This window comes from Trichomonas vaginalis, chromosome V (genome assembly GCF_026262505.1).
Source record: "Trichomonas vaginalis G3 chromosome V, whole genome shotgun sequence".
In the NCBI taxonomy this organism is placed as follows: domain Eukaryota; phylum Parabasalia; order Trichomonadida; family Trichomonadidae; genus Trichomonas; species Trichomonas vaginalis.
This window is the reverse complement of record NC_067207.1, coordinates 3059333-3086466: the sequence shown is the minus strand read 5'-3', so window position 1 is coordinate 3086466 and position 27134 is coordinate 3059333. Positions and strand designations below refer to the sequence as shown.

The window sequence follows — 27134 nt, the reverse complement described above, 5'->3', positions numbered from 1 at the left end:
TCAGTATTTTATATTGAGTAGTATGGTTTTTCAAATTTATGACATCTTGTTCCATTTTTGCTACTTCTGCTGCTTTTTCTGACACTTTTTTCGCATATTCCTCTGTACTTAGTTCTTTCAGTTGTTCTTCTTTCTTCTTTTTCTCTACGTTTAACTCATTGAGTTTCTTTGTGTGTCTGTCATATTCTAGTTTCTTTTCGTTTTCACTTATTTGTTTCTGTATGTCTATGTTTGACTTTTTGACATCTGTTATTTGATTTTTGAGTGAACTCAAATTCATTTGACTTTGAGGGTTATAAGCTGTTCCGTCTGCAGCTCCACCATAGCCTGCCATTTTCGCTAAAAGTGCCGCTCTTAAACCTCCACTCTGTGCACCAACAACTCGGTTTAAAAGCATAGGATTGCTTGACATTTGTTGCAACATAGTGGGGTCATTCAGCATTTGTTGTTGCAACTGTTGTTGTGGTGTCAGTCTTACTATTGGATGTTTCAATGCTCTCTTCCTCTTACGTATATTCTTACGTAGCTTACGTGGCATTTTAAGTGAAGTTAAAAAGCGGTTTTCGACAGATGTTTATATGACACTTTTTGTTCAGCACAAAAAACTACTCGGTCAAAGTGTTGTCAGTTTTGTAAAATAACGGTCCTATCTTGTTTTAAAAGGGGAAAGGCTTCTCAAAGTATACTTCCTTGGAACGCCTGTAACTTTTCCTGTAGCGAAGATAGACCCTTACTTGTCCGGACAAAGTTATACTATTTTGAGTGCTCTACAAAAAAGTCAACGGCGACGACTCTCAAAAACCGTTGTGTAAAAAGTTTTACCGTTGGACAAAAAAGTATGTATAGAAAACAAAAAACGTTTATAGTTCATTCAATATTTGAGATGGAACGGTTTGCCAACGAGACTTTTCAATAAAATAAAAAAATAGAGGGGGTTACCGTTGACGAAAACGGTTTATTTTAAACTTTTCTATGAGTAGTCCGAAAAAAACAGTTTATTTTTGTCTAATGGCATTCGCTAGCGTGTTCGCTCCAAATTCACCTGAAGAAATTGCTTGCAAACTTTCAGCACCCACAGGTTTAGAGCCTCAATATCAAACTGCAGCATCTACACATTCTCCAAGCAGAACAGACAATTCGCTCAATCCAAAGCCACTTTCACTACCAAAAACAATACCAAACGAGCTCCGTATTACAAAGAACCACAGCAACGCTGAACTACGCAAAATACTACTCAGATTGTCTGAAGAATACTTCAATTCAAAGCCAGAAGAAAGAGTTCCTGCAACTTTTAACAAAGAATATTGTGAACAACTCAACAAAGTTCTTGCAGACTTTACCAAACTACAAAAAGAAACACCTGACCCATTCGAATTAGGTGACACAATTGTCAACTATTTTCCAACAATAACAAAGATAATGGTTGACAGAACTATATGTCAGCTTATTGAAAGTCTTCCACCCAAAGCTGCAAAAAAAGTCGAACAGTTTTGGGTCGAATTCAAATTAAAGAGTTATGGATATCAGGATGACGAAGAAGAACGTGAGTACGGACAAGAAACAGCAAAATGGCAATGTCTTAGCTCACTCAACCCCAAGTTCAAACCATTATTTTACTCAGACAACAACACAATTCAAGTACGCAAAATTGCTATTCATTTCGTTAACCAAGCAGAAGACATTGAAGAAGGAGACTCTATCTCAGTTTATGTTTGCTACTGCAAATTTTTCAAGGACGAATTTGGAGGACCAATTCTCATGCATGTCTTCAAGCCACGTCAGCAACTCTACGTTGAAACTGAAATAACACTCATGCATGGAATGTATCTCAAGTTTGAAAGCCAATTGGAAAACACATACAACATTTGGCTTTCATACATTCAGTTCGATACACCAGATGACTTTGATGTTGAAGAAGAAGACTCTACTCAAGAAGATGAACCACAAGACTCAATCCAAGAAGAGTCCTCCGAATTCACACCCGAAGACTAACAATTTTCCGAATAAAAACTTCAATTATACTAAACATCTTCAGGGCTAGAAGGCACGAAGTGCCTGGAAGCCCCACTACCTTTTTTTTTTTTTTTTTTTTTTTTTTGACAATTTTTGAAACCAAATGGTTTCGAGTTTATCATCAAGAATTGAAAAAGGAATGCCATGCTTGTAATGGCATACTAACCATTTCAGGCATGCTGTTGATGAAATGATATAGTAAAATGATGATTATTCCTATAATATAATTAGGCGTCAAAAATTTTCTCACTGGGTTTTCGTCTATCAATCCCAGCTCATTATATACGCAACCAATCAAAAATCTGATATGGGAGTCCAAGGCTAACTTTTTGTTGTCTACCTAATAAAAGAGGAAGCAGCATTAGTGAGAATAATCGCAAATATTCAATTTAAATTATCTTTTTATTCTTAATTTAAAGTGACAAAAAGAATAAAAAACCTATTCTAAGGCATGTTGTTATGTAAATGAGACTAGACATCATATTTTATGTTATGAAAAAAAAATATTTAGAATTTTAGAACAAAATAAATAGAAAAAATAGCATAACTTATAGATGTGCGTATATTAAATTTAATAAATTAAGAGAAATTATTTTTGGCGCCAAAATTATTCGTTAACTCTCAAATTTTTCTGAGTCAATAAGCCGCCAAAAAGTGTCATTTCTTTATAGGAAAGGAAACCTATTTGACGAACAATCCGGACACTAGTGCCTCAGCGAATTTCCCCAAACCCACCAATCCCCTCCCTGCTGTTGTGCACCATCGATGGAAAGTAAGTCATCAATAGTCTCTTTTCCTGATTTCAAGCTAACGTTAGATCATTCATGAAAGAAATCATTGCCTTTCATCAGAGACTTTCGTTATAACTGCGCTGCTCTCAAGTTCATCTTGAGAAATTTACGTAATAACTGAATTCCCAAAGTTCTTTAGGTGATCCAAAACACTGTAGCTGCTTGAACTTTGGACGAGCCTCGCACCCCAGAGAATAGAAATCCCAATCTTGCTCATGTTTAGTTGAATTAGTCTGCAGCAGTACAGCTCTGATACCACAAGATCGTGATGTATACAAAGTCACAACGCTATTTGATTCAACAACTAGCTAGTTTTGACATCAAATTGCAAAATTTGACTTCGTTATGAGCTCTTTGTAGCAAAAATACATTACACTTAAAGACTAGTTGCTAGACTGTAGTAGTTTGTTCGTATATATCTATTTTTCCCCAACGTATTGCATACTACATTTTGACAAGACTTGCAACCTTATAGTAACCTCGTTGGGAATTGTTCAAGCAAAGCGTAGGTAGTTAAGGTCGAGTAAGAGTTCTTCTTAAATCTTTCACTGAATGAGTAGGTGTTGGAAGAACTGTTCTCTAAAGCGATACAGTTGCGCTACATGTTCGTCAACTTGTCTAGAAATAAATATATCATTTGTTTTATACGTTTTTTCGTAATAAATCTATTTGTATTTGTTGTATTTGAGTATGAAGATAACAAAAACTACGGCATAAGACGCAGTACACTGGGCTTCGTTGCCATTTTATTTACCATGTTAAGAATAAACTTAACAGACATGCTTTGTTTTCGACGAAGCCATCTAAAATAACGTACATCTAAATAAAACTAAAAAACTGTAAAATTTCTTTATTTGATAGTATACTTCAAATTATGCACTATACCTTCTAGAATTCTATAACACTCTTTGCATATAATTTTTTTAAAAAAAGTTATATCTCGACAAAAATATGATTTATCAATAGAGTATGTAAAATAAAACTCATTCGCAGTATTAAAAAATCGTAAATCTTTCCAAAAAAATTTTGAATTACAAATTTTAAAACTTAAAACAACATTTTTTGAAGCGAAAAAACGAAATCTAATTTTTTTTGGAAAATTTAGAATAAATAGAGCTCTTTAACTCGTCGAATACAAATTGTTTTCAAGTTTTTTTCGACCGGAAATTGAACTTTTAGAGTTTATACAATAAGATTCACATGAAAAAATACGGGTTTAACAAAGAAATCACCAATATAAAGGTTTTTTAGTAGAACGAGATTGATAAAAACTATGGTATGATAAAAAGACGATAATTTTTTTGGCGGGATAATTGAAGAATATGAATGATTCGAATTACAGACATACTCTAGTCCGAAACTTACTATGGTTCGTGACTTATTTTTGACACAGAATAGCTGTAGACTAAGGCTTACTCTAGATCCAGACTTATTATACAATTAAATTTGCTTTTGGAATAAGACTTAATTTTAGTTACAAACTTATCTTAATATCAGACTTATATTTAGAATCAGACTTACTTTAGTCTAGAACTTACATTTAGAATCAGACTTCCATTTCAAGTCAGACTTACTTTCGTCCGAAACTTACATTTCAAGTCAGACTTACTTTCGTCCGAGACTTACATTTCAAGTCAGACTTACTTTCGTCCGAGACTTACATTTCAAGTCAGACTTACTTTCGTCCGAGACTTACATTTCAAGTCAGACTTACTTTCGTCCGAGACTTACATTTCAAGTCAGACTTACTTTCGTCCGAGACTTACATTTCAAGTCAGACTTACTTTCGTCCGAGACTTACATTTCAAGTCAGACTTACTTTCGTCCGAGACTTACATTTCAAGTCAGACTTACATTAATATCAAACTTATATTAACCTACAACTTACTTTTATTCCCAGACATCTTGATCCACACAGTGTCTGAAAGATGCAACAGTGTCTGACAGATGCAACAGTGTCTATGAGATGCAATATTATCTGTCACACATAACAATGTCTGACAGATAAATCTTTCTATGATTCTAACCCTAATTACATTTTTCGTAAAAACCTATATTTAAGATTTGCAATTATCACCCTTTTTTCTCTTCCAATAATGCACAAAACCAAGATTTGACATCAGATTTAAAATCTCCATCAAGTCTGCTTTCCAAATCCGCTGTCAAAACTTGAATATCTCAATTAATTAATGATATTCAGATATTGCGAATAATCTTTAGGTAAAGAAGAAAATTTAGGTTGTAAAATCATATAAAAATGTAGTTAGAGAGCAAAAATTATGTTTGAGTGGATCTCCATGAGTTAGTATCCCTAAGTTGCGTACTGTGGCACTGCGCGCCTCCGTACACCACTTAACGGTTTTGACACTTTACGAAACTGGTAACATATATTTTACAACACAAACACAAACACTAACTTAACCTTAAATATTTACAAAACTATCTGACACATAAACGACTTCACTAACGAACTCACTAACGAATTCACTACCGTCCTCACTAAATAAAAAATAACCTTATTTTTATTTTTTTTAAATTTTTTATTTCATTACAAAGACATGTCCGACTACATTTACTATGACTCTTTCCCAGAACGTTTCCGTGAACTATTCAAAACTCAAGTAAAACTGAGAAACATGCATTTTAACAAAGACAGACCCATTGACGATGAAAGAAACCCTGAATATATTACAATCCCTTATGACGCAAAGTTCATTGCATACATTCCTTATGGTCGCAGAGGAACGAAAACTATTTCAACAAAGAACAAAAATTATTTCTGGAGCGATGAAGAAAATTGCCTTATCTACATAAATGCATACTTAAATAAAGCTACATATTGTACAAAAGAAGGTTGGACTGGATTTGAGCTCTACATATACGACGACGATGGAAACAGACGCTGTGTATACCCATACGATAATATGTACCATTGTTTTCATCAAGCATTAAACGAATACATAGTCAGTAAGGGTCTCATTCCTGCTGAGTAGAAATGTTATATTTTTGTTCTGTCATTTACATAAAAATAAACTTAAAAATTAATGATATCACCACCCTCACACGTATGAAAACATCCATTTAAATTTAGGTGAAGTGGTGAAATCTCACCTGTTTTTTCACCTCTTTTTTCACCCGTTGAATTCATTACTTTATAACTCTCTTCCTTGGTTTCTTTTTAGTTGCTTTCTTCACGTCTGTCTCCAGCTTAACTGTCTTTCTTCTTCGTCCGTAATGATACCAGTTACTTCCACCAGTCAATGGGTCAAATGGTCTTTCGTAAGGGTTTCCATACATTCCATAGGGACCATACGGAAGAACTACTGGTGGAGGAAGAGTTCCATCGACTCTATTTAAATGCATCGTTTCACCTTTCATCTGGTCATTAAAGTCTTTTGCATGTTTTGCAAACTCATCGTCCTTTCCTAAAGCATTTTCTGACTCAGTCGCAACCAAATTGGATGCTTTATTTATGAGCCCTATTTTATTTAATCTTAACTTCTTTGCAACCCAGCCTCCAATCTTTCCTTTATTTGCATCTAATGTCTTCGAAACTCTTCCTCCACTCATTTTATTTACTGCGTCATAAGCCCCAAGTGCTTTTGCTCCAAATGCTAATGCTTTTGTTCCCATTGCGCCTAAAGCTGCCCAAGCTACCATTTACACCATATTAAAATCATCTCTCTTCAATATTATCTCATAAAAGTTCTCTTTACTGGAGAAAGTCAATGAAACATAAACATTCTCATTCATAAACTTCTTTCTTATCTCATCTATACGCTTCAAAATGTCTGAACAATTGCTAACATCTTCTACAACAGTTATTTCATCATGAATGACCTTCAAGAACAAGCTCATTTAATATGCTATTAAAATCATCTCAATAATGAGTCCATCCTTTCCATCTTTGGGTAGCACAACATCTTTCATTGAAGAAGGTTCAACAAGTCTTATGTTAAACTTACTGACAAAGTTTGTTATACTATAATGCTTCGGCGGCGAATACATATAGTTTGAAAGACATAATATAGATTCTTCAGCAAATTCACTTATACTGGATTTTATAACAATGTTCTCACGAGACCAAATACCACCAATTGACAATCTTGTAAGCAATCCTGCTGAACCTTCTACTGTAAACGTCGATGGTAACATTCCACGAAGGTCATCTATTGACATCGTTGAGTCACTGAATTTAAATATTTTCTTAAAGCAATCGTCATTATCTAACCATGCAATAGCTTTGAAGTTTTCATTCGAATATACATCTGCTTCATTAAATGTAAAACCTGACTTCTTTGCAGAGACGACTTTAAAATCTATTGCATTTGTTTCAAAATTATACGCTATGGTAACTTCTGAAGGTAATGGGTGTCCTTCCGCAGTAAGTTGTTCTCTCACTACCGTTTGAAGCTTTGTGTTAAAAACTTTCATGTCATCTCCTGTGTCTAGGTTCACATACACAGCAATAGGAAAACTATCTTGCTTCTTTGTCTCATCATTATACCTCAAAACATTAAAGTTCTTCAATAATATTGTCCTTCCTGCCGGAATACTTCTAACTTGTCTTATTTCAATAGCTTTCTCACCTCCTACATACTCTACCCAGTGTCTTGGATATTCATAAGTATACTGACTTTCTTGAATTTTGGTTGGTTTCATCATAACGTGTTCATAGTATATCTTTATACTCTTGTCAGTTAGACTCGGTGCTATGTTCTGAATATTTCTGACTTGCATTTTTAATGGAGATAAAATGAAGCATTTAATACATGACGTAGATGAAGACATGAATGAAACTACAGACAAACTTAACTCTTCTCTCATTCTTCCTTTCAGTAAGGACTATGAGTTCTGTTCAAATGGTGTTTATTTCTATTGTGGAAAGATGGGGTCAGGTAAGACATTTAACCTCATTCGTCATATACTCATAACAGAGCGTTTAGGAAATGACTCATATTATGACCAAATCATTATATCAGCAACTTCAGACTCTATGGACTCAACAGCGAAAACATTTATGTCAAAAGTTCAAGCCTCTGTCGTTAAAGTTCCAGACAGTGAACTCATTGAATTTCTTCAACGTTACATTCGACGTAAGAGGAAATATTATGCCATCGTTGAATTTATACAGTCAGGAATGCAAAAGACTTCAGAAGAGATGGAAAGAATTATTGACAAACACCACTTACGTCAGTACTCAGGAGTTTACGATATGAAACGACTGACAAACTACATTCTGTCAAAACTTTCAAAAATACCCCTTCAAAAAGTATCCTTCAAACACTCTGCTCGTTTGCGACGACTTCGCCGGAAAAGGTTTAGTGTCAAAGCCTGACTCACCATTAGCTAACATCATAACTAAAGTCAGACATTACCACTTAACTGTAGCAATACTTATGCAAACATGGAGGTTTTTAGCTTTAAACATAAAACGTCTCATAACTGACTTCGTTATCTTTCAAGGTTTCTCACGCTATGATATTGAACTCATTTGGAAACAGTCAGGTATAACATTACCTTTTGAAGAAATTTGGGAAGCATATAAGTCTCTCATCTCTCCTCGTTCATACCTTGAGATTCATATCATGACTAATACCATTAAAGTCAAAAATATTCCATGGGAACGACCAACATTGTTTTAAAGTTTAACCTTCAATTGACTGATGGTAAACAAATTCCATGCATCTCTGTCGCCATTTCTGTTAATATTTTTGCTGTCATTCATATCATCCACTTCCCCATCCGTTAACTTTTGAGGATATGCGTTAGAATAGCTGTTCTTAAATGAAGGCTTTTCACCTTTTAGCGCATAAACTCTATAACTTTCTGCATACTTTATGTTTGAACCTCCTGAGCCATCATTGACATAAATTTTTATAGGCTTCCACCCTTTGTTCATGTTCCTGCTTCTTCCCTTAGCTCTTTTGTTCAGTAGTTCTACATCTTTATACACAGCTCCTGTCTCAGTGAATTCAACAATATTTTCATTCGTTAGCTTTACATTCAAACCCTTGTCGAGTATATTGTTCATTTCATACATATAAAAGGTTTTTTATTCTATAAAGAATGAGAAGCAATCCATCTTAGCTGGTGCCGTTAATGTTCCAATTGAACCAACATCAAATGTTGACTCACGAACGACAAACAATATTGTCATAAAAACTTAGTTCAGAGTGTTTGAAAGAAAAAGAACCAGAGCTGAAATCCGTGAATTTAAACTCAGCTTCAAACGCTAACGCTACATCAGATGTTAAGTTAGAGTATCCACCACTGGACCAAATTCTTTCAAGAGAAGCCAACGACAACCCTTACATAAATGTTCAAACAAATCCTTCAGATAACGTAGACCATTACCTTCTTCAGTTATACCAAACAATTTTACTCAAAGACGATAAGAAGCTTTTGACAAATCTTATAAGCAAGAACCAAATAATTCTAACAAAGGAGGACCTTGAAAATGTTATATCACGAATAACAGGGAAACAATGTGTCATTGACTATCTCGACCCTGAAATCGAATGCTGTGGTCAAACGCCACCATTCATGAAAATAGGTAACATCCGCATCATTGAAACACCAGGAACTACAGGAGTTGAGTTTAAGTATAAATATTCGAACGAGTATACAAAACTTTCAACAGAATATAAATTATGTTTGAAATATGTTTTAGTAAATTAAAGCAATTTGTAATATCTATCCAAAACTTCTTCAACAGTATCGAACTCATCTTCATAATGCAAACCTAATCTTATTGACTTGGTGCAGTTCTCACTAACACAATATAGCGCTTTGCGCTCGGCGCCTTTGACGCCTTTTTCTGTTCTCTTGACTGACATAACTAACTCATTTGTTTCATCAAACAGCAACAACCAAAGTTCATGACCTAATACATAACATTCATACTTTATATTTTTAGCTCTGAGTTCTCTTGTAAGCTGTTGCATTTAATATTTTCTAAAAAGTCTACTTCAACAGTCATTCGCACTGGTGCCTTCAGTTCTACAGGCTCTCCTTGAAAGTCAACTAGTCTGAATTGCATGTCTTTCAAATTATGAGGACTAATGCGAACCCATTTACCTAAATGAGTTGCTATGACAGGAACGTTTGGAATGAACATTGAATTGACTGCATAACAGAAAGACTTATATTCTACTGAACCTTTACTATTAACTCCTGAAATACCTGTGACATTAGCTATTTTAGACTCAATGTATAAACAATTACCATAACATACGTATGGAACAGATTTCATCTCAATCGTTTTGTCAATACTTTTCAAAGGAAATGTCATATGGTATGCTCCCAGAAGCAATTGAACTCTATGACTCATTCGTGTTATCTTAAACTCCTTCGCATAACTGAACTTCAAAACTCCTGCAATAAGTTTAACATTCATTAAGTTTTCTTCGTTATCCTTGTTTATTGTAGTATTTATGAGAGCATTTAACACTCCGGCTAATGTTTCCATCTTATATTCTACATTATTGTGAAATCTTATTTCATGCTTCTTTCCATCTATTTCAAACTCCATGAAATCTGTTTCATCTGTTATGACAAAAGTTGCGATAGTATTGAAGTCAACAACTCTGAAAGCAAGTGCTTCATTCTGTAGACCTAAGTTTGTTTGAAGCTTTACTGTTCCATATTCGTTTGGGTCAGTACTTTGCAAATAGAACAACATTTTATTCTCATTAAAATATGACTATTGCTGCATATGCGTATGAAGCTGACAGAGCTAAACGTTTATATTTTGGTCAATACTCTCTCACACTTACTGACAAATATATTGTTATCAGTGATGGAAATACCGAGAAATACATAACATGGAAGGACTATGAAAAGTTTGACCCCATTTTAACTCCATGCACTATGCCATTCATTGTAAATGGTGAAGTTGTCATGAAGAACGACACAACAGTATATAAGTCTGTTCATGAAGCGTTAGAATATATGTTGAATTATAATCCCGAAAGATTTGACCCAAGCACTACGCCATGTACAATGCCTTTTATTAAGGATGGTGAAATCGTAAGAGTTCCGAATTCAACGGTTTACACAGCTGTTCAAAACAGTTTACAAAACATTTTAGCGAATATCTTTAATTCAGAAACTACAGAAATAAAATTACCATATATAACAGATGCTAAAGAAATTAAATCAAAAACGACAACATTATTTACGTCACTTAATGATTTAATGACTTATATCATTAATATTCCTGCACCAACTACAGCATTTGATCCAAACTCGACGGTTTGCAGTGTACCTTTCATAAAGTCGCAAACGGACTCTTTGAGTCCTGAAGGTCTTTCAGACCGAAGCGACCAGGGCGAAGCCCATGACAGTTCATTAATTGCTTTAAGGGATTCGACAGTAAATGAATCATTAAAGGCGTCATTAATGAAAATCATTGATTTTAATTCATTCATGAATACATATAATTCATTCATTAATGTTTCATATGCTTCTAAAGAAGGTGAGCCAAAAACTATCGATAAAGCGGTGTATGAAATAAAAGCATCAACGACGAAATTGAATTCGTTAACTTTTGACGGTGATAGTTTCGTTAATGACATAACATCGGGGAAAACAATTTTAACGAAAGAATATTTAAAATCTCATGTTAGTGAGTTCGTTGAAATTGAAAAAGAAGGTGGAATTAAGTTCGATCCACTGAATTTCATTTTCAGCTTAGCGAATGCGGGTATTAATTTTGCTGAATGGACAACAATACAGAGTGAAATAAATGCAATATGGACGTTTTTGGGGTCAAAAGCGGGAATGGGTGAGCTTGTAAATGCTGCAAGAACATTAGGTGAAACAGGAAATTTTGTAGATGGTTTTAAAAGACTTGTTTCAAATGTTTTAACAAACACAAAGAAATTATTTAGATATACCATACATAACGGTCAGATTTTCGAACAGGTAGCAACAAACCCTCCGGTTATGGCTGCGTTGATGATGGTTAGAGATATAAAACCACGTAACGACGGGAACGAAGAACATGAACAACAGAGCCCAACGGGCTCAGAGCCACATAGTGGCGAGGATACTGGTCGGGTTATTCGAGACATTAAAAACGTGTATCCTGAAGTTATTGATTTATTTAGAGGAGTTAATGATTCAATTTCAAAACATTCTATAACCCTCGATGAAGAGAATAAATTAACAGATTATATATTCGTCATTATTGCAGAATTAATGAAGAGAATAAATGAAAAAGGAATTGGTGATATCATTAATGTCAGCGATGTAATGATGAAAAGAAATTTTGACTCATTATTTACAAAACCGAAAACAGAATATAGTCTTTATGACGTAATTACCGAATTAATGAAAAAGATTAATGATAATAAGAGTTCTGGCGGAAGAGTTGAATTAGAAGTGAATGATGTTAATGAGAAATTAGCCGAAAAAGCAAACAAAAATGAGCTTTTAGCTCTGAGTGATAAAGTCAAGAACCACGTTCATTATATAACTTCAGACGAACAGATTATAACGGACTACCATGGATATTTAACACAGGATGAAGAAGCGAAGACGAAAGATGTTAATGAAAGAAGATATAAATACATTCGTGCTAAAGGTTATGACATAAGCTGTACTGTACAGTATGACACGGGTAAAGCACAAGAAACATTTGGTTATAACGATGAAATTTATGCCTCTACTTTCAATGTTAAAGGTGTATTAGTTGAACCAAGATTTACTTTGAGAGTTAAGTCAAAAATAACGTTTGAAGATGCTATTAAAAGTAAAGCTGACAAAGTTGAACTCGAAGCAACGAACAAAGTTTTGAAATCTCATAAACACAACATCTCCGATATAAATGAACTTCAAGCTACATTAGACAGTAAAGCCGACAAGAACCATACACATAAATCCTTCACTACTGTTAGAGCAGACGACATAATATTGAACTTTGACCTTGGTTCAAGTGCACCATTAGAAAATCCAAGTACAAGCGTAAAAGATACTCTTAACAATTTAGATAAGAGTTGCAGGAACATTGAAAGTCATGCCAGAAACTTTGAAGCATATGAACTACCAGCAATGTTAGACAAGAAAGCAGATAAAACTTATGTGGATGCAGAACTAACAAAGAAATTTTCGAAACCAGATACAATGACATTTACAACAGAAATTATAAATGGTGAACCAGCAACTCCATTTGAATTTGTTAGAGGTCTTCAACCAGATACTTTTGAATTTTTCTTGGATAATTCTATTGAACTAACATTACATTATAAAAGTGGAACAAATGCAACATTTCATCCGGGAGATACATTCCAAATGGTATTTAATGACATAAGTTCTTTAGAATATGTTTATAGAGTTATGAGCATATATGATTTAATATATCCTATAGGAGCTGTTTATACGTCTATGAATCCAATAAATCCAAACACTTTATTTGGTGGTAGATGGTATGAAATAGTTGACAGTTTTCCATTCTACACTAATACGCAGTCAATGAAGATGGGAGGTTCAAAGAAAATAGGTATTGAAAACCTTCCTTCACATATGCATAGGTTCAGTGGAAGAACATCTGTGGAAGGAAACCATTCACATTCAATAACAAAAAAGAGGTTATACAAATCTTGCAGCGGGTTCGGATAGACAGGGAATGCATAGATATGATATCACAACTGACCCAGTAGATTCAAGCACAGGTATTTTCTGTGGAACCGCAGGAAATCATACACATGTTGTAGCTGGTATTACAGACCCAGCAGGTAATGGAAAAGATTATATGCCTCCTTATATAACAATACACGCTTGGATACGAGTTGGTTAAAATCTTTAACTTTACATAAATGAGCTTGAAAGAAGTATTCGAACAACATCCATGGAGGTCATTTAAGAAATTCAATGAAGCTGCAAAGAGTTCGGGATTTACTAACAGAGCTGAAGTGAAAAGGTTCTTTGACAAAAATGTTGTACATCAAACAAAAATAAATCCTTACGACTACTTTTTACCAATTTACTCCAACACTTCTGACGCATACCAATTTGACACTCTCATTCAAAGCAGAAAAGGAGGACATAAACCATTCCTCATCTTCATTAATGTTAACACTCGCAAAGCTTTTGCGTATATAATGAGAAATAAAGGAACTCATGAAGTGTTAAGAGTTTTACAAAAGTTTGTAGCAGAACATAGCCCAAGTATTTTAACATCAGACCAAGACGGTGCATACCTCAGCAACGAAATCACAGAATTTCTCATTAAGCATAACATAACTCACTACACTACTGAAGACCATAACCATAACATACTCGGCATCATAAACCGCTTCATAAGGACTCTCAGAGATTTAAATCAAGAGCGAGACTTTACCGAAGAAACAATGAAACATTTCATCGAAGTTTACAATTCCTCAACACATTCTACAACAGGACATACACCAAATTCAATGACACAACAACAAGAAGAAAAGTATATACAAAAGAAACGAAGTCAAACACAAAATATCAGAAATTCAACACAATTTACTCTCATTCCTGGAACAAAAGTTCGTGTAGTTCTTGACGACAAACCGTTGACAAAGAAACGTTTAAGGTTAAGTCGAAATTATTATATCGTAGACTCTACGCAAGGTAATGGATATCTTATAAAAGCTGCTGACGACTCCATAGCATTTTACCCTCGACATAAATTAGTCGAAAGTAGTAATGGCAAACTTGCTGAAACCATTGACGAAGCAAAGCGAGGAGTGGTTATTGAAATACTTGACTACAACATAAACGATGACACTTATAAAGTAAGATATGAAGGAGGCGTTGAAGATGTTATACCATCTAAGAACTTGAGAGAATCTAAACCAACTCATCTGGGACCATTAGAGCGGGAGTACTGGAAAGATAAAAACATGCCAGAAAGAATAAGAAAATTCTTCTAAACTTTTTCATTAGATGTAAATCAGACAAAAATATATTATAGGTGAAGAGGTGAGATTTCACCTGTTTTCTCACCTGTTTTTTCACCTCTTGAATTTTCATGAATTTTCACAAAAGACCAAAAATAAAGTTAGTTTTATTTTTTTATTTTGTATGTAAGAACAGAAATGTCAGTCGAAGCAAAAACATTCACGAACAAATCTAATGGTGAAACATTCACAAAAGGCACTTATAATGGTATTGAAGTCTTACGTAGAGACAAGGATGGTTACATTAATGCAACAAAGATGGCGAGAGAAGCAGGAAAGTTAAACCATTTAAACAGATTTCTCAATAGTGCTAAAATGCAGGAAATTCTTGAGTTTTGGTTGAAAGAATACGGTCGAGCCAAAAGTGGCTCAACCTCAAAACAAGCATTTTATGAGCTTACTAAGGGCGTTATGAATGAATTCAAAGGTATTTACATACATGCTGACCTCGTTCATTTTGTTGCTGAATGGTGCTCTGTAAAGTATGCATTTTATGTCAAAGATATTATGGACTCCATAGACAAGAAAGTTCATGAGAAGTTAGATGAAGAAGAACTCGAAGATACAGTGGAGAATGCTAAACCTTTGTTCGAAGAAGAAGTTGGAAAAATGTGTGAAAAACAATTAGAACATGAACGTGAGATATATTATGGTTATAGAGATTCTCCATACGAACTAGACCAATGGGAACAAGAAGATTTAAAGAGAGAATTTAGAGAATATGAACTCGCTAAGATAGCATTTGAAGCTGCAGAAAAGAAGTTAAAAGTTTGGGGTCGTTTTGTACAAAAATATTGTGAGTAAATGAACCATTTATTTTTATTGAATTCACCAAAAAATATAATTTAGGTGAAGAGGTGAGATCTCACCTGTTTTTTCACCTCTTTTTCACCTCTTGAATTTTCATGAATTTTCACAAAAGACCAAAAATAAAGTTAGTTTTATTTTTATTTATTTTTTATTTTGTATAAAAGATATGATTTCAACAATCGGCACAACAACAATTCAAGCCGCGAACGGCGGGACTCTGTCCACAACAACAACACCAAACTCGTTAGTCATGAATCCTACGTCAATGTTAGTAGAGATGAAAAACTTCATTCCTTCTTCATATACTTTTGAAACAGAAATCCAGAAGATAAAGCAAGAACTTTTAACAAGTAATTTAGACTGTAGTGCGAAAGATGAAACAAATGAACAGTATCTTTATGAAATGGAGGACCTCATCGACCATTTACCTAAACTACCTGAAATTCAGCATCAAAAACTAACTATTCCTGAATTCGACGAAATTGAAGTCAAAGCAACTGACTCAGTAGAAATTAAGAAATTCATACGAAAGGTAAATTATGAATTCCTTGGTTTTCATTGCAACCATAAGGTTATGGACAAAGATTGCGACATGGTTTATAAAAACATTTCTGACATATATAAATCGGGGGAGTTTAAGACCTACGACAACTTTGTTTCGTTAGTTGCTGAATGTGTTTGGGAAATAAGAGATAAAGATAGAAGAGGCAAAGTATGGAACGAACAACTAAGACCCGCTATGTTTGAGATGAAGAGAGCAATTGACGCTTTAGTTGTTCTAGCAGGTCAAATTTCAATGTATAATGCAAAAATGAACCCGCAATGTTCAAAATGTAAGGCAGCAATTAGGAAATATAACTACTCCGTCAAAGAGATAGAAAGAATGCGAAACGACTATGCTGACTTAAAGAAAGAAGTAGAGAAACCAGCAGAAGATAAAATGGACATGTTAGCATTTCTGAACAAAAACTATCCAACAGTAGAAGATTTCCTTCTATCTGACGTCAAGAAGAAATATAAAGAGACTTTCGGCATTGTTAAAACTTTTGATATCCTCAGCGAAGAAATAGAAGCTACAAAATTGTTTAGGATTTCAAATATACATCGTACAATTCATGTAAAACGCTTGTGAAAAAACTGGGGTGAAAAAAGAGGTGAAAAAACAGGTGAGATCTCACCTCTTCACCTAAATTATATTTTTGGTCATTTACACTCATTTACGAAGAAGTCATGACAAAGCATTTACGAAGAAATCTTGACAAAGTCAAGACCCTTTGGGTCTCGCCGCTTAGCGGCTGAGGTGAAAAATTAGGTGAAAAAACAGGTGAGATCTCACCTCTTCACCTAAATTATATTTTTGGTCAAAGCTTCCACGAGAGAAAAGATTCCTCATTTGCTAAGGATTCCAAAAATGAAAAAATCGTTGATTTCGGCTGAGAAAAAACGGCAAAAACCCTTCTTCCACGGGAACAAAGAAATAAAGAAGAAATAAAGAAGAAATAAAGTAAATTTTTTATTTATTCCCGTGGAAGATAGAGCACTTTTAGGACACTTTTTATTCACGACAAACAAGACAAACAAAGAAAATAAGAAAATACGGCGCCGTCGCGGTTCGAACCACAGACTCTGACCCCTCCATAACACCACCTTAGACCACTGTGCTACGTAGCCTGTCGACATAAGATTTTATAAATTGCATATTTGACGTAAATTTATTTCCATCTAGCTTCCCACCGCATAAGATATTCATACGTGTTTGTAAGACATTCATTAAACTTCTTTTCTATTGCATCTAATCTTGCGTTATTTTTTTCAATAACTTGTCTGTATTCTTCATCATCTCCAGCAGTGTTTGGGTCTTCACGTTTAAAATATTCATTGTTAACCAATTTTTTATCTACAAATTTTATTAGTGTTTGATTCACTTCGTTATGATAACGGTCATATTCTTTCAATACGTAAGTGAAGACAAAATGCGTCGTACCTTCAATCTTAAAGCTTAAAGAACTTTCAACACAGTTTTGAGGGTCTGTCAGTGCGTCAATGAGATAGTATTCGAAGTCAGTCAATAATCTTTTTAAAGTCATTTCATACAGGATAAAATTTAATGTTGTGAAGAAATAGTGTTTATCTCAAAAAAAATAAAGTTAGTTTTTATATTTTATTTATTTTTTTATCCTGTATGTAAAGACAGTAATGACAACATCAGAGAACACAACAACAGTTATAGTCCATGAAGTCATAAATGAAGAATACGAGTACATACAATATAACAAACAGTTACGTCTCATTCGTTCTGTCAAAGACACAGTGTACCAAATGCAAAGTATTTTGACAGCATGTTATGCTCCAGATACTAAACTTCCTAAAGAACTGGTTTAGGAACCAAAGCACTATTGAACTATTAAATGAAGCACAGCGAGACATACTTTTTTCTGAAAACAGTGAAGAACAGCGAGTAGGTAAAAAACCCCAGTCGCCAAAACTCTATGAAAATCGTGAAAAATTGCCAAACGGTTTGAGAGGATATTATGTTCATAGACTTCTCGTAAATGTTGTAGCAATGTGGGCTTCACCTCGTTATGCTTGGTATGTTTGTAAACTTCTTGACGAAATTCACAGACAAGAACGCGAACAGATGGAAAAGAAACTTCAAGCAAAAGATGAAGTCATTGAATCCAAAGACAAAAGCATACAGAAAAGAATACCACGTTCAGTACCAAAAGGAAAGGAAAAGAGTTATAAGTATATGATTTACGCTGAAGAGATGGAAAATGAAGAAGACAGAGATATGGTTATGTTGCATTTAGTCAGAAGAAACAACAAAAGCTTTTATGACCTTGCTAAGATTTACAAATCTGACAGAAACTGGTTCTATCGTGAAAACTTACCGATTTCAATGACACCGAATGAGCAAATAAAGGAAATTGTCAAAAGTACTCTTCCTCAAACACACTATGACATCAAAGGTTGCACAATACTTACATTCAAAGAAGACTTACCATTGTTAAAGGAAAAAATAACAGAGTATTTCGATAACTTCAAAGAGGAAGAATGAAGTCACGACAACATTAACGAAGAAGTCACGACAACATTAACGAAGAGAGAATGAGGTGAAAAAAACAGGTGAATCTCACCTCTTCACCAAAAATATATTTTTGCTTAAATAGCTTCAGGGTCAATTTCTTCAACCATTTCACTTCCTTCGTCAATGTCAATTGAAGGCTTCTTCAACCTTTGGTAGAATTTCTGTATAACATCTTTGTTCGTTATTGTCTTCAGAGATGAAGGATAATATTTCACATTTGTTTCACCCTTCTTATATTCTTTCTGTTCGGAAAGATTTCATAGCAATACTGAAGAAGTCAACGTTAGAGTTCTTTATAACAGTATAATGAGTATCTTTGACATTCACGAAGAAACTCTTTTGTTTCAAAAACTACTGCTAACTCTTGTGAAGTATAACGTTTGCGGTCAATGACGATAGCTAATGGTCTGACATACTGACCAAACTTAGATTCTTTCACAAACTTCTTGTTAAAGATAACATTAACATTTGAAGCATTATTGAACTCATTCTTGATGGCAGTAGCGAAGCATTGTATGAAAAGAACTTGCAATCTTGCATGTGTTTCATTAAAATAAAAAATATTAAATTTTTTGAAAAATAACTTAAAAAAAATCTAATCTAATTTTTTCAAAAATATTTTTTTATTTCCTACTAAAGATGTATCGGAAGTTGTCTAAGTTAGAACACTCGGAAATAAAACAAACTTCTTACAGAAGCTAATATAGATGTTGCAAAGCATTACGCAACAAACAAAAAGCACTCGCTGACTTCATTAAAGACTACAATGGTGCAATAAGTTATGATAGAATTCATGAGTTCATAAAGCCGCAACGCGGCGAGGACGAAGTCCATGCAAGAGCATTTCCTTTAAATGACATTGCTATTGACTTATATCATAGACGTTCATACCTCATGAAGTAAGAGAGAAATGTTTGACATAACAAATGCGAACGTTGGTGAAACAAGAAGAAGAGATGACACACTGAAACAACAGAGAAGAGAGATGTTTAAAAGTGCTATAGAACAAGTTCGCAAAGCTAACGATTGTCATTCGTTCCATTGACGACAAACCAAAAAGAAGGTGAGAGATGGTTAAAGAAAGATGAAGAGAATAGGAAGAGAAATGTGAAGTCAGGCAATAGACTCATTGACTTTAACATCGAAGCTTTAGATGAACCAAACAGAGAATATTTACACAAACATTTCGGTAAGGTTTTCATGAGACTCTTAGAGAAAATTAAAATAAAACTCACAACAAAGATGGATGGTATGTTATAAAGGTGGAAAGTATGAATGTTCTACGTTAAACCTCAATAATATTGGAACATTACTACATCAGCTCTTGAAGGAGAACTTTATATCAGAGATAGAAGCAAATGCCGCAGGTATTGTTGAAATGCACTATGACTTCTTCTTGACAAACATAAAGAATCTTACCGAAATAAAGATGTATGATTTAACAGAATATGAAGGCTTAACGATGTCAGATGTAAAGAAAGGCAAACCAAAAAAGAGACCATATAGAGATGAAAGCACACTGACAAATGACCAGAAAGCCATTTTGGAAGCTCTTAAGCAAACAGGAAACCCAGCACTTATAGAAAGCTTTTGGAAAGATAATGGTGAAAAGAAGTTTTATAAGAAGAGAAGCGGTCAGTTCTGGAAGTATCTTTGCACATTACCTATAAATCTTGAACGCTACCAAATCTTCAATGAACTGAACAAAAGAACTGCAACACTTATGACAGAGGACAATTGTTTCGTTTATGCTTGCATTCAGGCTGGAGTAAATGAAGAAACTATTGACCACATGAGAGAAGTCATTCGTGTTAGAGACTTTCCTCAAAGTAAAGTACAAGAAATTTCTGACGCAACAGGTATATCATTTAATGTTACCATTGGTTATTTCAATGACTCAAGACATAATGAAATAAAGAGATATATACCAAAAGAATGCGAAACTGTTAGAACTATTGACTTACTTCTTGTTGAAGACCACTACATGCTAAATGAAAGATTACCAATGACAACATACTTCATTCGAAACTATAAAGAAATTCTCAAAGCTTGTGGTGGAATGAACATTGAGAAACAGATGAAGATTTATACAAAGAGAGAAGATAAATATGTAGTTCGTTATGATAGAACAACACCGTTATGGGATGTTATGAAAACATTGTGGGAGTGCAAATATTTCGAACCTATTTCTTATGGAGAACTTTTCACATATACTACTGACTTATATAAACAGAACCTTGCACCATTTAAAGATTTGACATATGCTCCAAAGTATTGTGTACAACTGAAGAAGAAAGCAGAGTCAAAAGAAGTAAATAAAGCTAAATGTAAATTCATACCTGAGCACGTTTTCTTTGCTGACTTTGAGTGTAGTACGGATGGCTTTCATAAAGCTTTTAACATCTGTTATGACAGTGAAGATGGTTCAGTTAGTGAAAGCATTTGGGGTCAAAACTGTGCAACAGAATTTTTGGAAAGACTTCCTGACAAGAGTTTAATATATTTTCACAACCTCAGTTATGACATAAACTTCATCTTAAGACACATGACAGAAGTGAAAGGAACTCCCATCATTAAAGGTTCACGAACAATGCAAATAACTGGTTTATATAAAGGACGGGCAATTATTATAAAAGACTCTTACAGTGTTATAAATAAGAAGCTTAAACTATTTCCTGCTATGTTTAACTTACAAACAGGACCGAAAGAAGTATTTCCATATAACTACTACAGCAGTGTTTTGTTAGCAAATGACAACAGAACTGGTGTCATTTCTGAAGCATGTAAGTTTATCCATGATGCAGATACATTTATGAAGAACATAGATTCCATCAAAGGTTGCAGAATAGATGAAACCACTTCGACTTAGAAAAATATAGCACGTTTTACTGCAAACAAGATGTAAGAATTTTAAGAGAAGGTTTTGTAAAGTTCCGCAATGACTTATTGAAAGAGTTTGATTTAAACGTTTATGACTACGTTAGTATTTGTTCTATTGCTAACAAATTGTTTGAGAACAGAGTATACTTCCCGAATGGAAATCTTTATGACCTCTCAAATAAACCAAGAGAATTTATTTCGAGATGCATTCAAGGTGGAAGATGTATGTTGTCAGATAACATGAAACAAAAGAGCAAAAAGAAACTCATTGCTGACTTCGACACTGTTTCATTATATCCTTCAGCTATAGCAAGACTTTATACTTTAGAAGGTATTCCAAAAGTATTGAAGGAAGAAATGTTAAGCACAGAGTATCTCATGAGACATTTATTCGATGATGACCAAAAGGAACCCATTGGTGAAAAGTTTATGTCTGGCTTCTTTGTTCTCATTAAGATAACAGAGATTGGTATACCCAGACACTTTCATTTAATAGTTTGCGACCCTGAACTAAATCCAGAACTTAACGTTCCAAGAAGTTCAAACACTTGCTGTCTCATGTATGTTGACCATATAACATTACAAGACCTCATAAAATATCAAGGTGTCAAATGTGAAGTGTTGCAAGGATACTATTACGATGGAAACAGAGATATGAGAATAAGAGATGAAGTAAAGAAGTTGTTTGAGTTAAGGTTAAAGTATAAGAAAGAAGAAAACCCCTTACAAGAAATTATAAAACTCATTCTGAACAGCATTTATGGCAAAACTATTCTATCTCCTATTGAGTCAAAAATAACCATAGTAAATGACAAAGATGCTATAAGATATGCTATAAGAAATTACAACCATATAGTGAAGTTCGAAGGTTTGGATGGTTCAGATAAAACTATTTTCAAGCTAACGAAAAGCATTTGCAGACACTTTAACTTCTGTCCACTTGGTGTTAATATTCTGTCTATGTCAAAACGTATTATGAATGAAGTATTCTGTACTGCAGAGGACATGGGACTTCAAATATTTTACCAGGATACCGACAGTATGCACTTATATAATGAAGACATCCCAAAGCTTGCAGCAGAGTTTAAGAAGAGATACGGTCGCGAACTTATAGGAAAGAACCTTGGTCAATTTCATAGCGACTTTGCAGAAATAACACCTGGAAAACAAAGTTTAGCTTATAAAAGTATTTTCTGTGGAAAGAAGACCTACATAGACTTACTCACGAATGATTTAAATGAAGTTGCATTTCACTGCAGAATGAAAGGCGTGAAGCAAGATGTTATTGCTTTAACCGCTAATGAAATGTTTCCTGAAGCTATACAATGCTATTACAATGAAGATAAGAACATTCACATACCTGTTGGAACATATGACAAAGACTCTGAGTTCAGTTTAATGAAACTTTACAAAGCACTTTATGATGGTCAAGAGATTGCATTCGACTTATGTAAGTCATGTCAACCTTGCTTTGCTGAAAAGTTCAACTTTTCAATAACGACTAAAACAAGCTTTATTCGTAAGTTGAAGTTCTGAGGTCATTTATTTTTGTCAGCAATGAGGTCATGAATGAGGTCATGAATGAGGTCATTCGTGATAAAAATAAAGCTAGCGTAGATTTTACAATACTGCGATGGTAGAGTTTAAGAGTTGTGCTTCAATGTAGAGACAGTCCTTATGGTCTGGAGGCAAGAACACTGGACATTTATGGTCATGAGTGGAGAACATGTCTATCCAAAACTCACGATTGAAGCCAGTTAATTTATAGTATTTAGGGTTAGGAAGTGGTGAAGTTCTTGTATGACCAATGAACTCATTTTCAACTCCTTTACTTAAGTTTGAATATAATATAGCTTGCTTTCTATCCCAAATGCCAGGTGTTACAATCTTTGAAAATTCATTTTTCCTCGGAAGCATTGCATCATAATTGAAAACATTCTTAAAATCATCACTTGGTTCGGAGATTTGAAATCTTATACGTAATGGATTTTTTTTCTCTTTAGCGACTTCATTGAATGGTGAGAATACAATGAATTGACAGTCATGAGTTCCATCTTCATTTTCATTAAATTCATAATGAAAGTCTATAAGTTGTGGCTGACTACCTTCTTCTTTCAGTTGTGCAAGAAACTCACGTAAAGGCTGTAAAGTTTGTACTTCAATGTTGAACTTTTTCTCGAACATCTCATTAAATGAAATCATACATTGCAACAATGTTGTATCGTCTTTAAAGTATTTGTATATGTGAATGTTTTGGGCGCTTAAAGACTGTTCGTCATTTTCTATCTCGACTTGAAGTATAAAGTCAACCTTTCTGAAAGCACGTGTTATATACATAGATGTTATGCCAATGTACTTCTCTTCATTTATGTTCACAATCCAGTCTGTTGGAAACTTAAACGTTACTCTGTTCCCCTTTATTTTGACGTCAGGGTTTTCACTACTGAACGCAACAGATAAAGGTATTTGTCTATACATTTAGTTCGGATAAAAATAAACCATTTACTCTTTCTTTGCTTCAGCTTCTTCTCTAGCTTTCTTTGCCAGCAAACGTGGGTTCTTTTGTCTTCCAGCAGCTAATGCAGCAAGTTGTTTTTCACTAAGTTTTCTCTTTGGTCTCTCTGGCTTTTGTTCTTGTTTTTGTTCCTTCAGTTCGGATAAAATTTGCTCACGAATTTCTTTCTTCAATGCTTCAACATCTATGACACCTTGGGTCTTGTCCGTAGGGCTTGTCTGAGTCATTTGATTGCAGATAAAAAACAAAATTAAAACTTTAACCGATGTAAAATGAGCTTGTCAAAATCAGAGCGAGAGTCTATTATATTAAATGACGCAAGAGGAATACAACATCCTTTCTATTACGTAAGTCAGAGTAAAGATGGTAAAATATACGTAAGAAAAAGAAAGGTTCCATTAGCGAATGCAGAGAGCGACAACATTAAGGTGCATGGCAAGGGTGAAGTCCACGAAGCCCATATAAAACCTTCTGTTCAAACTGAGACCAAAAGAACAAGAAGAAAAGAAGCCAGATGTACTTTCAATAACGAACCAAGAGCTTATTGCAAAGTTCGTGAATTTCATTGAAAAACAAACCGAGTCAAAGAACCCTGACCCGCCAGTGAAAGAAGTTGAGACAAAAGAGAATGTACAGTTCATTGAAAATGTCAAGAAACAACTTCCACCACGAATGCCAAGAAGAAGAGTGAGAATAATGAAGTAAATAGATATTTTTATCTGAAGTAAATACATGCAGAACGAACAGTTAAACGAATTTACTCCAGCAGAGCATATTCATCAGATTCGCTCATATTTCGATATCATAGACAATGCAGTTCAAATTGGTGACACTAATAGAAAATATTCTGACGCAAAGATTCCATCACAACCTGGAACTGCTAAAGATAACACATGGGTAACATTCAATCTCTCACCTCCTGGTGAAAATATGTTGGACCTTTACAATACATTCATTACGTATAAAATGGAAGGTCAATTTATTGTAGATAAAGAAATTGGTTCAGGTTCCAATAAAACAAACCCACCAGGATTTTGGATTGGTTTCGATGACGCTTTCTATGCAGTTGCTGGATATCAAATCCTTGCAAATGGTCGTATCGTATATTCTCAAGACAACGCAAGAGAAGAAGCATATATAACTTCAAACTCACAAACTACCGAACAAATAAAGAAAGTAGATGTTTTCTCAAAGACTCGACATGAAGATGTATGGAGTCATTCGGGAACATGCAGAACAGGACAAATTGTTAGTGGTCCAATTACAGCAGGAAAATCATTTGATTTTAAGCTTCGTTTAAGAATTCCTGTTAGAAAGTTTTTACCATTAGAAGCTATTCGATTTATTCCAGCTTTTGCAGGAAACATTCAGCTTAAAGTAAAGTTCAGTAGCGACGCCTTACAATGCACATCTATATCTGTAAATGATATCATTGCTTTCAATCCAACTCTTAAAGTTGCATTTGCTTCAGATTCAAATCCACCGACAAATAAATTTGTTCCATGGAATGAACCATTCACTATGATAACGAAGGCAGTAGAAGCTAGTGGAACAGTTACTATTACAACTGTAACCCAGCAACTATTTCGAACAAAGATGGATTTTAATGAATGTTTCATTCATCCAAAGTCATTCTCTTTAGACCCTAACATTTATACAGAACTTGTAGAACATTATACAAACGAGGCTTTATGTTTTCCTGTTAAAGTTATGGATTGGATTCCTATGGACGGTTCATTCTCAAAGAATACAGATAGTTCAAGTGCAACATTTACAGCAGCTTATACGCCTATTAATGTTAAAAGTATTTGGGCACTATTTAGAAAGAAAGACAACTATTATGTTAATTTTGAGAACCCTAAGTTTAAATATCTTCAGCTTTCCATGGGAGCTTATGGAAATATGCCTGCAGAACCTGAAAAATCATATGGACCTGTATTTTATGAAATGGTTGCGAACGCTTGCAATACAAACAATGATATGATAGGATTTAATGAAGATGTTATGAGGTCATTGGTGGATGATGGTAGTGTGGAACATAAATGGGATAGCTATGACAACACACATTTCTTATGTGGTTTTCCAACAGAAGTGGACTTTTGCTTCCAGCAAGGTCAAACATCTACTGCTCCAATAACATACAAATTGTCTGTTAAAGGACCTATTGAACTAGCAACTGAAAATGTACCAAAGCCACTTATTGGATTTATGAGGGATTGTTGCTTTGCCATCAGTGCGTCAGGCATCCCATAATAAGATTAGATGACTATAACTTAGCACGGACGACAGTGAGGAATAAAGGATGAACGTTTATTTTTAAAGCTTATAAATGAGTTCTTCATCAAGCTCTCGTGAACCTTCACCATCTGTGAAACAAACTTTACCAAACGATTATGGAGCACCTATTGAATATTTCTTACGAGCTGCACAATGGCAAAGAGCAGTCTCACCAAGGTTAGGTGTTCCACCAGCTCCTGTCAAAAATAGCATTTGGTCAAGTCCTTATATAAGATATGGTCTCCCACTAGGTTTGCTAGCTACAGCAGGAGCAGTAATGATGTTGAAAAGAAACAAAGCAAATGTTATAAATAATACTGAAGTAGCTGAATTTGAACAAACTCCGACACCATCGCCAAAACCAACGTCAAAACCAACGCCTTCACAAACAACACCTTCAATGACTCCTGAACCTATGAAAGTACAAACTCCTGTTCAAAAGTCAACTCCAAAACCGACTCCAACATTTAAACCAGAACCTACTCCTCAAATAAATCGTAAAACTCCTGCGTTTCCTTACTGAAAAAATAATGTTAGTTTTATTTTATTTGAACATTTTTATTTGATTGAAATGACGACTAAAGTCACTGAAGCAATGAAACAAAAGTTTTTGGTAGAATACATTAAATCAGGAACTATTCCAGAAGGTTTTTACATTCATACTATGAAGGATGGTAGAGTTCAGTTTAGAAAGATAAAGCAACCATTAGATAGAGAAGGTATATTAAGGAAGATTAAACTTCATGAGGACAACATTGCTGAACTTAAGAAGAAGTTAGAAGAGTTGGAGAAAGGAAGAGAGTTATAAAGTAATGAATTCAACGGGT

The 27134-nt window shown here is 34.3% G+C and overlaps 18 protein-coding genes and 2 pseudogenes across 20 annotated transcripts, besides 4 other annotated features; 14 read left to right on the top strand and 6 right to left on the bottom strand.

Moving 5' to 3' along the window:
- Nucleotides 1–2098: part of a mobile genetic element that runs on past the window's edge.
- TVAGG3_0269930 (protein of unknown function, DUF4106 family) lies at nucleotides 9–538 on the bottom strand (the record flags this gene model as incomplete). Its single annotated transcript, XM_051228562.1, has 1 exon — nucleotides 9–538. A coding segment is annotated over one exon (530 nt), but the record flags the coding sequence as incomplete, so codon positions are not given.
- Nucleotides 1009–1992, top strand: TVAGG3_0269920 (uncharacterized protein; the record flags this gene model as incomplete). The annotated part of the gene is made up of 1 exon (XM_001580867.1): nucleotides 1009–1992. The coding sequence occupies one exon, from the start codon at nucleotides 1009–1011 to the stop codon at nucleotides 1990–1992; it is 984 nt and encodes a 327-aa protein (XP_001580917.1).
- Nucleotides 2002–2098: a terminal%2Cinverted (terminal inverted repeat of Maverick-3 transposon ID:TVAGG3_0269910).
- A 3006-nt stretch (nucleotides 2099–5104) lies between these two features.
- Nucleotides 5105–27134: part of a mobile genetic element that runs on past the window's edge.
- On the top strand, nucleotides 5363–5797 carry TVAGG3_0269900 (uncharacterized protein; the record flags this gene model as incomplete). The annotated part of the gene is made up of 1 exon (XM_001296564.1): nucleotides 5363–5797. The coding sequence occupies one exon, from the start codon at nucleotides 5363–5365 to the stop codon at nucleotides 5795–5797; it is 435 nt and encodes a 144-aa protein (XP_001296565.1).
- Nucleotides 5798–5951: a terminal%2Cinverted (terminal inverted repeat of Maverick-2 transposon ID:TVAGG3_0269710).
- On the bottom strand, nucleotides 5952–6464 carry TVAGG3_0269890 (protein of unknown function, DUF4107 family; the record flags this gene model as incomplete). Its single annotated transcript, XM_001296563.1, has 1 exon — nucleotides 5952–6464. The coding sequence occupies one exon, from the start codon at nucleotides 6462–6464 to the stop codon at nucleotides 5952–5954; it is 513 nt and encodes a 170-aa protein (XP_001296564.1).
- Nucleotides 6663–7238, bottom strand: TVAGG3_0269880 (uncharacterized protein; the record flags this gene model as incomplete). The annotated part of the gene is made up of 1 exon (XM_051228561.1): nucleotides 6663–7238. One exon carries the CDS (start codon nucleotides 7236–7238, stop codon nucleotides 6663–6665), a length of 576 nt encoding a protein of 191 aa, XP_051098291.1.
- On the top strand, nucleotides 7594–7930 carry TVAGG3_0269870 (uncharacterized protein; the record flags this gene model as incomplete). The annotated part of the gene is made up of 1 exon (XM_051228560.1): nucleotides 7594–7930. A coding segment is annotated over one exon (337 nt), but the record flags the coding sequence as incomplete, so codon positions are not given.
- Nucleotides 9718–10488, bottom strand: TVAGG3_0269860 (uncharacterized protein; the record flags this gene model as incomplete). The annotated part of the gene is made up of 1 exon (XM_051228559.1): nucleotides 9718–10488. A coding segment is annotated over one exon (771 nt), but the record flags the coding sequence as incomplete, so codon positions are not given.
- TVAGG3_0269850 (uncharacterized protein) lies at nucleotides 11004–11990 on the top strand (the record flags this gene model as incomplete). The annotated part of the gene is made up of 1 exon (XM_051228558.1): nucleotides 11004–11990. A coding segment is annotated over one exon (987 nt), but the record flags the coding sequence as incomplete, so codon positions are not given.
- TVAGG3_0269840 (keratin-associated protein family) lies at nucleotides 12141–13339 on the top strand (the record flags this gene model as incomplete). Its single annotated transcript, XM_051228557.1, has 1 exon — nucleotides 12141–13339. A coding segment is annotated over one exon (1199 nt), but the record flags the coding sequence as incomplete, so codon positions are not given.
- Nucleotides 13625–14710, top strand: TVAGG3_0269830 (integrase core domain containing protein family; the record flags this gene model as incomplete). The annotated part of the gene is made up of 1 exon (XM_051228556.1): nucleotides 13625–14710. The coding sequence occupies one exon, from the start codon at nucleotides 13625–13627 to the stop codon at nucleotides 14708–14710; it is 1086 nt and encodes a 361-aa protein (XP_051098286.1).
- Nucleotides 14876–15541, top strand: TVAGG3_0269820 (uncharacterized protein; the record flags this gene model as incomplete). The annotated part of the gene is made up of 1 exon (XM_051228555.1): nucleotides 14876–15541. One exon carries the CDS (start codon nucleotides 14876–14878, stop codon nucleotides 15539–15541), a length of 666 nt encoding a protein of 221 aa, XP_051098285.1.
- TVAGG3_0269810 (organellar and viral DNA polymerase type B) lies at nucleotides 15714–16679 on the top strand (the record flags this gene model as incomplete). The annotated part of the gene is made up of 1 exon (XM_051228554.1): nucleotides 15714–16679. The coding sequence occupies one exon, from the start codon at nucleotides 15714–15716 to the stop codon at nucleotides 16677–16679; it is 966 nt and encodes a 321-aa protein (XP_051098284.1).
- On the bottom strand, nucleotides 17260–17634 carry TVAGG3_0269800 (uncharacterized protein; the record flags this gene model as incomplete). Its single annotated transcript, XM_051228553.1, has 1 exon — nucleotides 17260–17634. One exon carries the CDS (start codon nucleotides 17632–17634, stop codon nucleotides 17260–17262), a length of 375 nt encoding a protein of 124 aa, XP_051098283.1.
- On the top strand, nucleotides 17744–18605 carry TVAGG3_0269790 (annotated as a pseudogene). Its single transcript has one exon. A coding segment is annotated over exon 1 (862 nt).
- On the top strand, nucleotides 20065–21127 carry TVAGG3_0269780 (organellar and viral DNA polymerase type B; the record flags this gene model as incomplete). The annotated part of the gene is made up of 1 exon (XM_051228552.1): nucleotides 20065–21127. A coding segment is annotated over one exon (1063 nt), but the record flags the coding sequence as incomplete, so codon positions are not given.
- TVAGG3_0269770 (organellar and viral DNA polymerase type B) lies at nucleotides 21741–22614 on the top strand (the record flags this gene model as incomplete). The annotated part of the gene is made up of 1 exon (XM_051228551.1): nucleotides 21741–22614. A coding segment is annotated over one exon (874 nt), but the record flags the coding sequence as incomplete, so codon positions are not given.
- Nucleotides 23136–23993, bottom strand: TVAGG3_0269760 (uncharacterized protein; the record flags this gene model as incomplete). Its single annotated transcript, XM_051228550.1, has 1 exon — nucleotides 23136–23993. The coding sequence occupies one exon, from the start codon at nucleotides 23991–23993 to the stop codon at nucleotides 23136–23138; it is 858 nt and encodes a 285-aa protein (XP_051098280.1).
- On the top strand, nucleotides 24763–25555 carry TVAGG3_0269750 (uncharacterized protein; the record flags this gene model as incomplete). The annotated part of the gene is made up of 1 exon (XM_051228549.1): nucleotides 24763–25555. A coding segment is annotated over one exon (793 nt), but the record flags the coding sequence as incomplete, so codon positions are not given.
- On the top strand, nucleotides 26431–26718 carry TVAGG3_0269740 (annotated as a pseudogene). The gene has a single exon. A coding segment is annotated over exon 1 (288 nt).
- Nucleotides 26879–27115, top strand: TVAGG3_0269730 (uncharacterized protein; the record flags this gene model as incomplete). Its single annotated transcript, XM_001322005.2, has 1 exon — nucleotides 26879–27115. The coding sequence occupies one exon, from the start codon at nucleotides 26879–26881 to the stop codon at nucleotides 27113–27115; it is 237 nt and encodes a 78-aa protein (XP_001322040.2).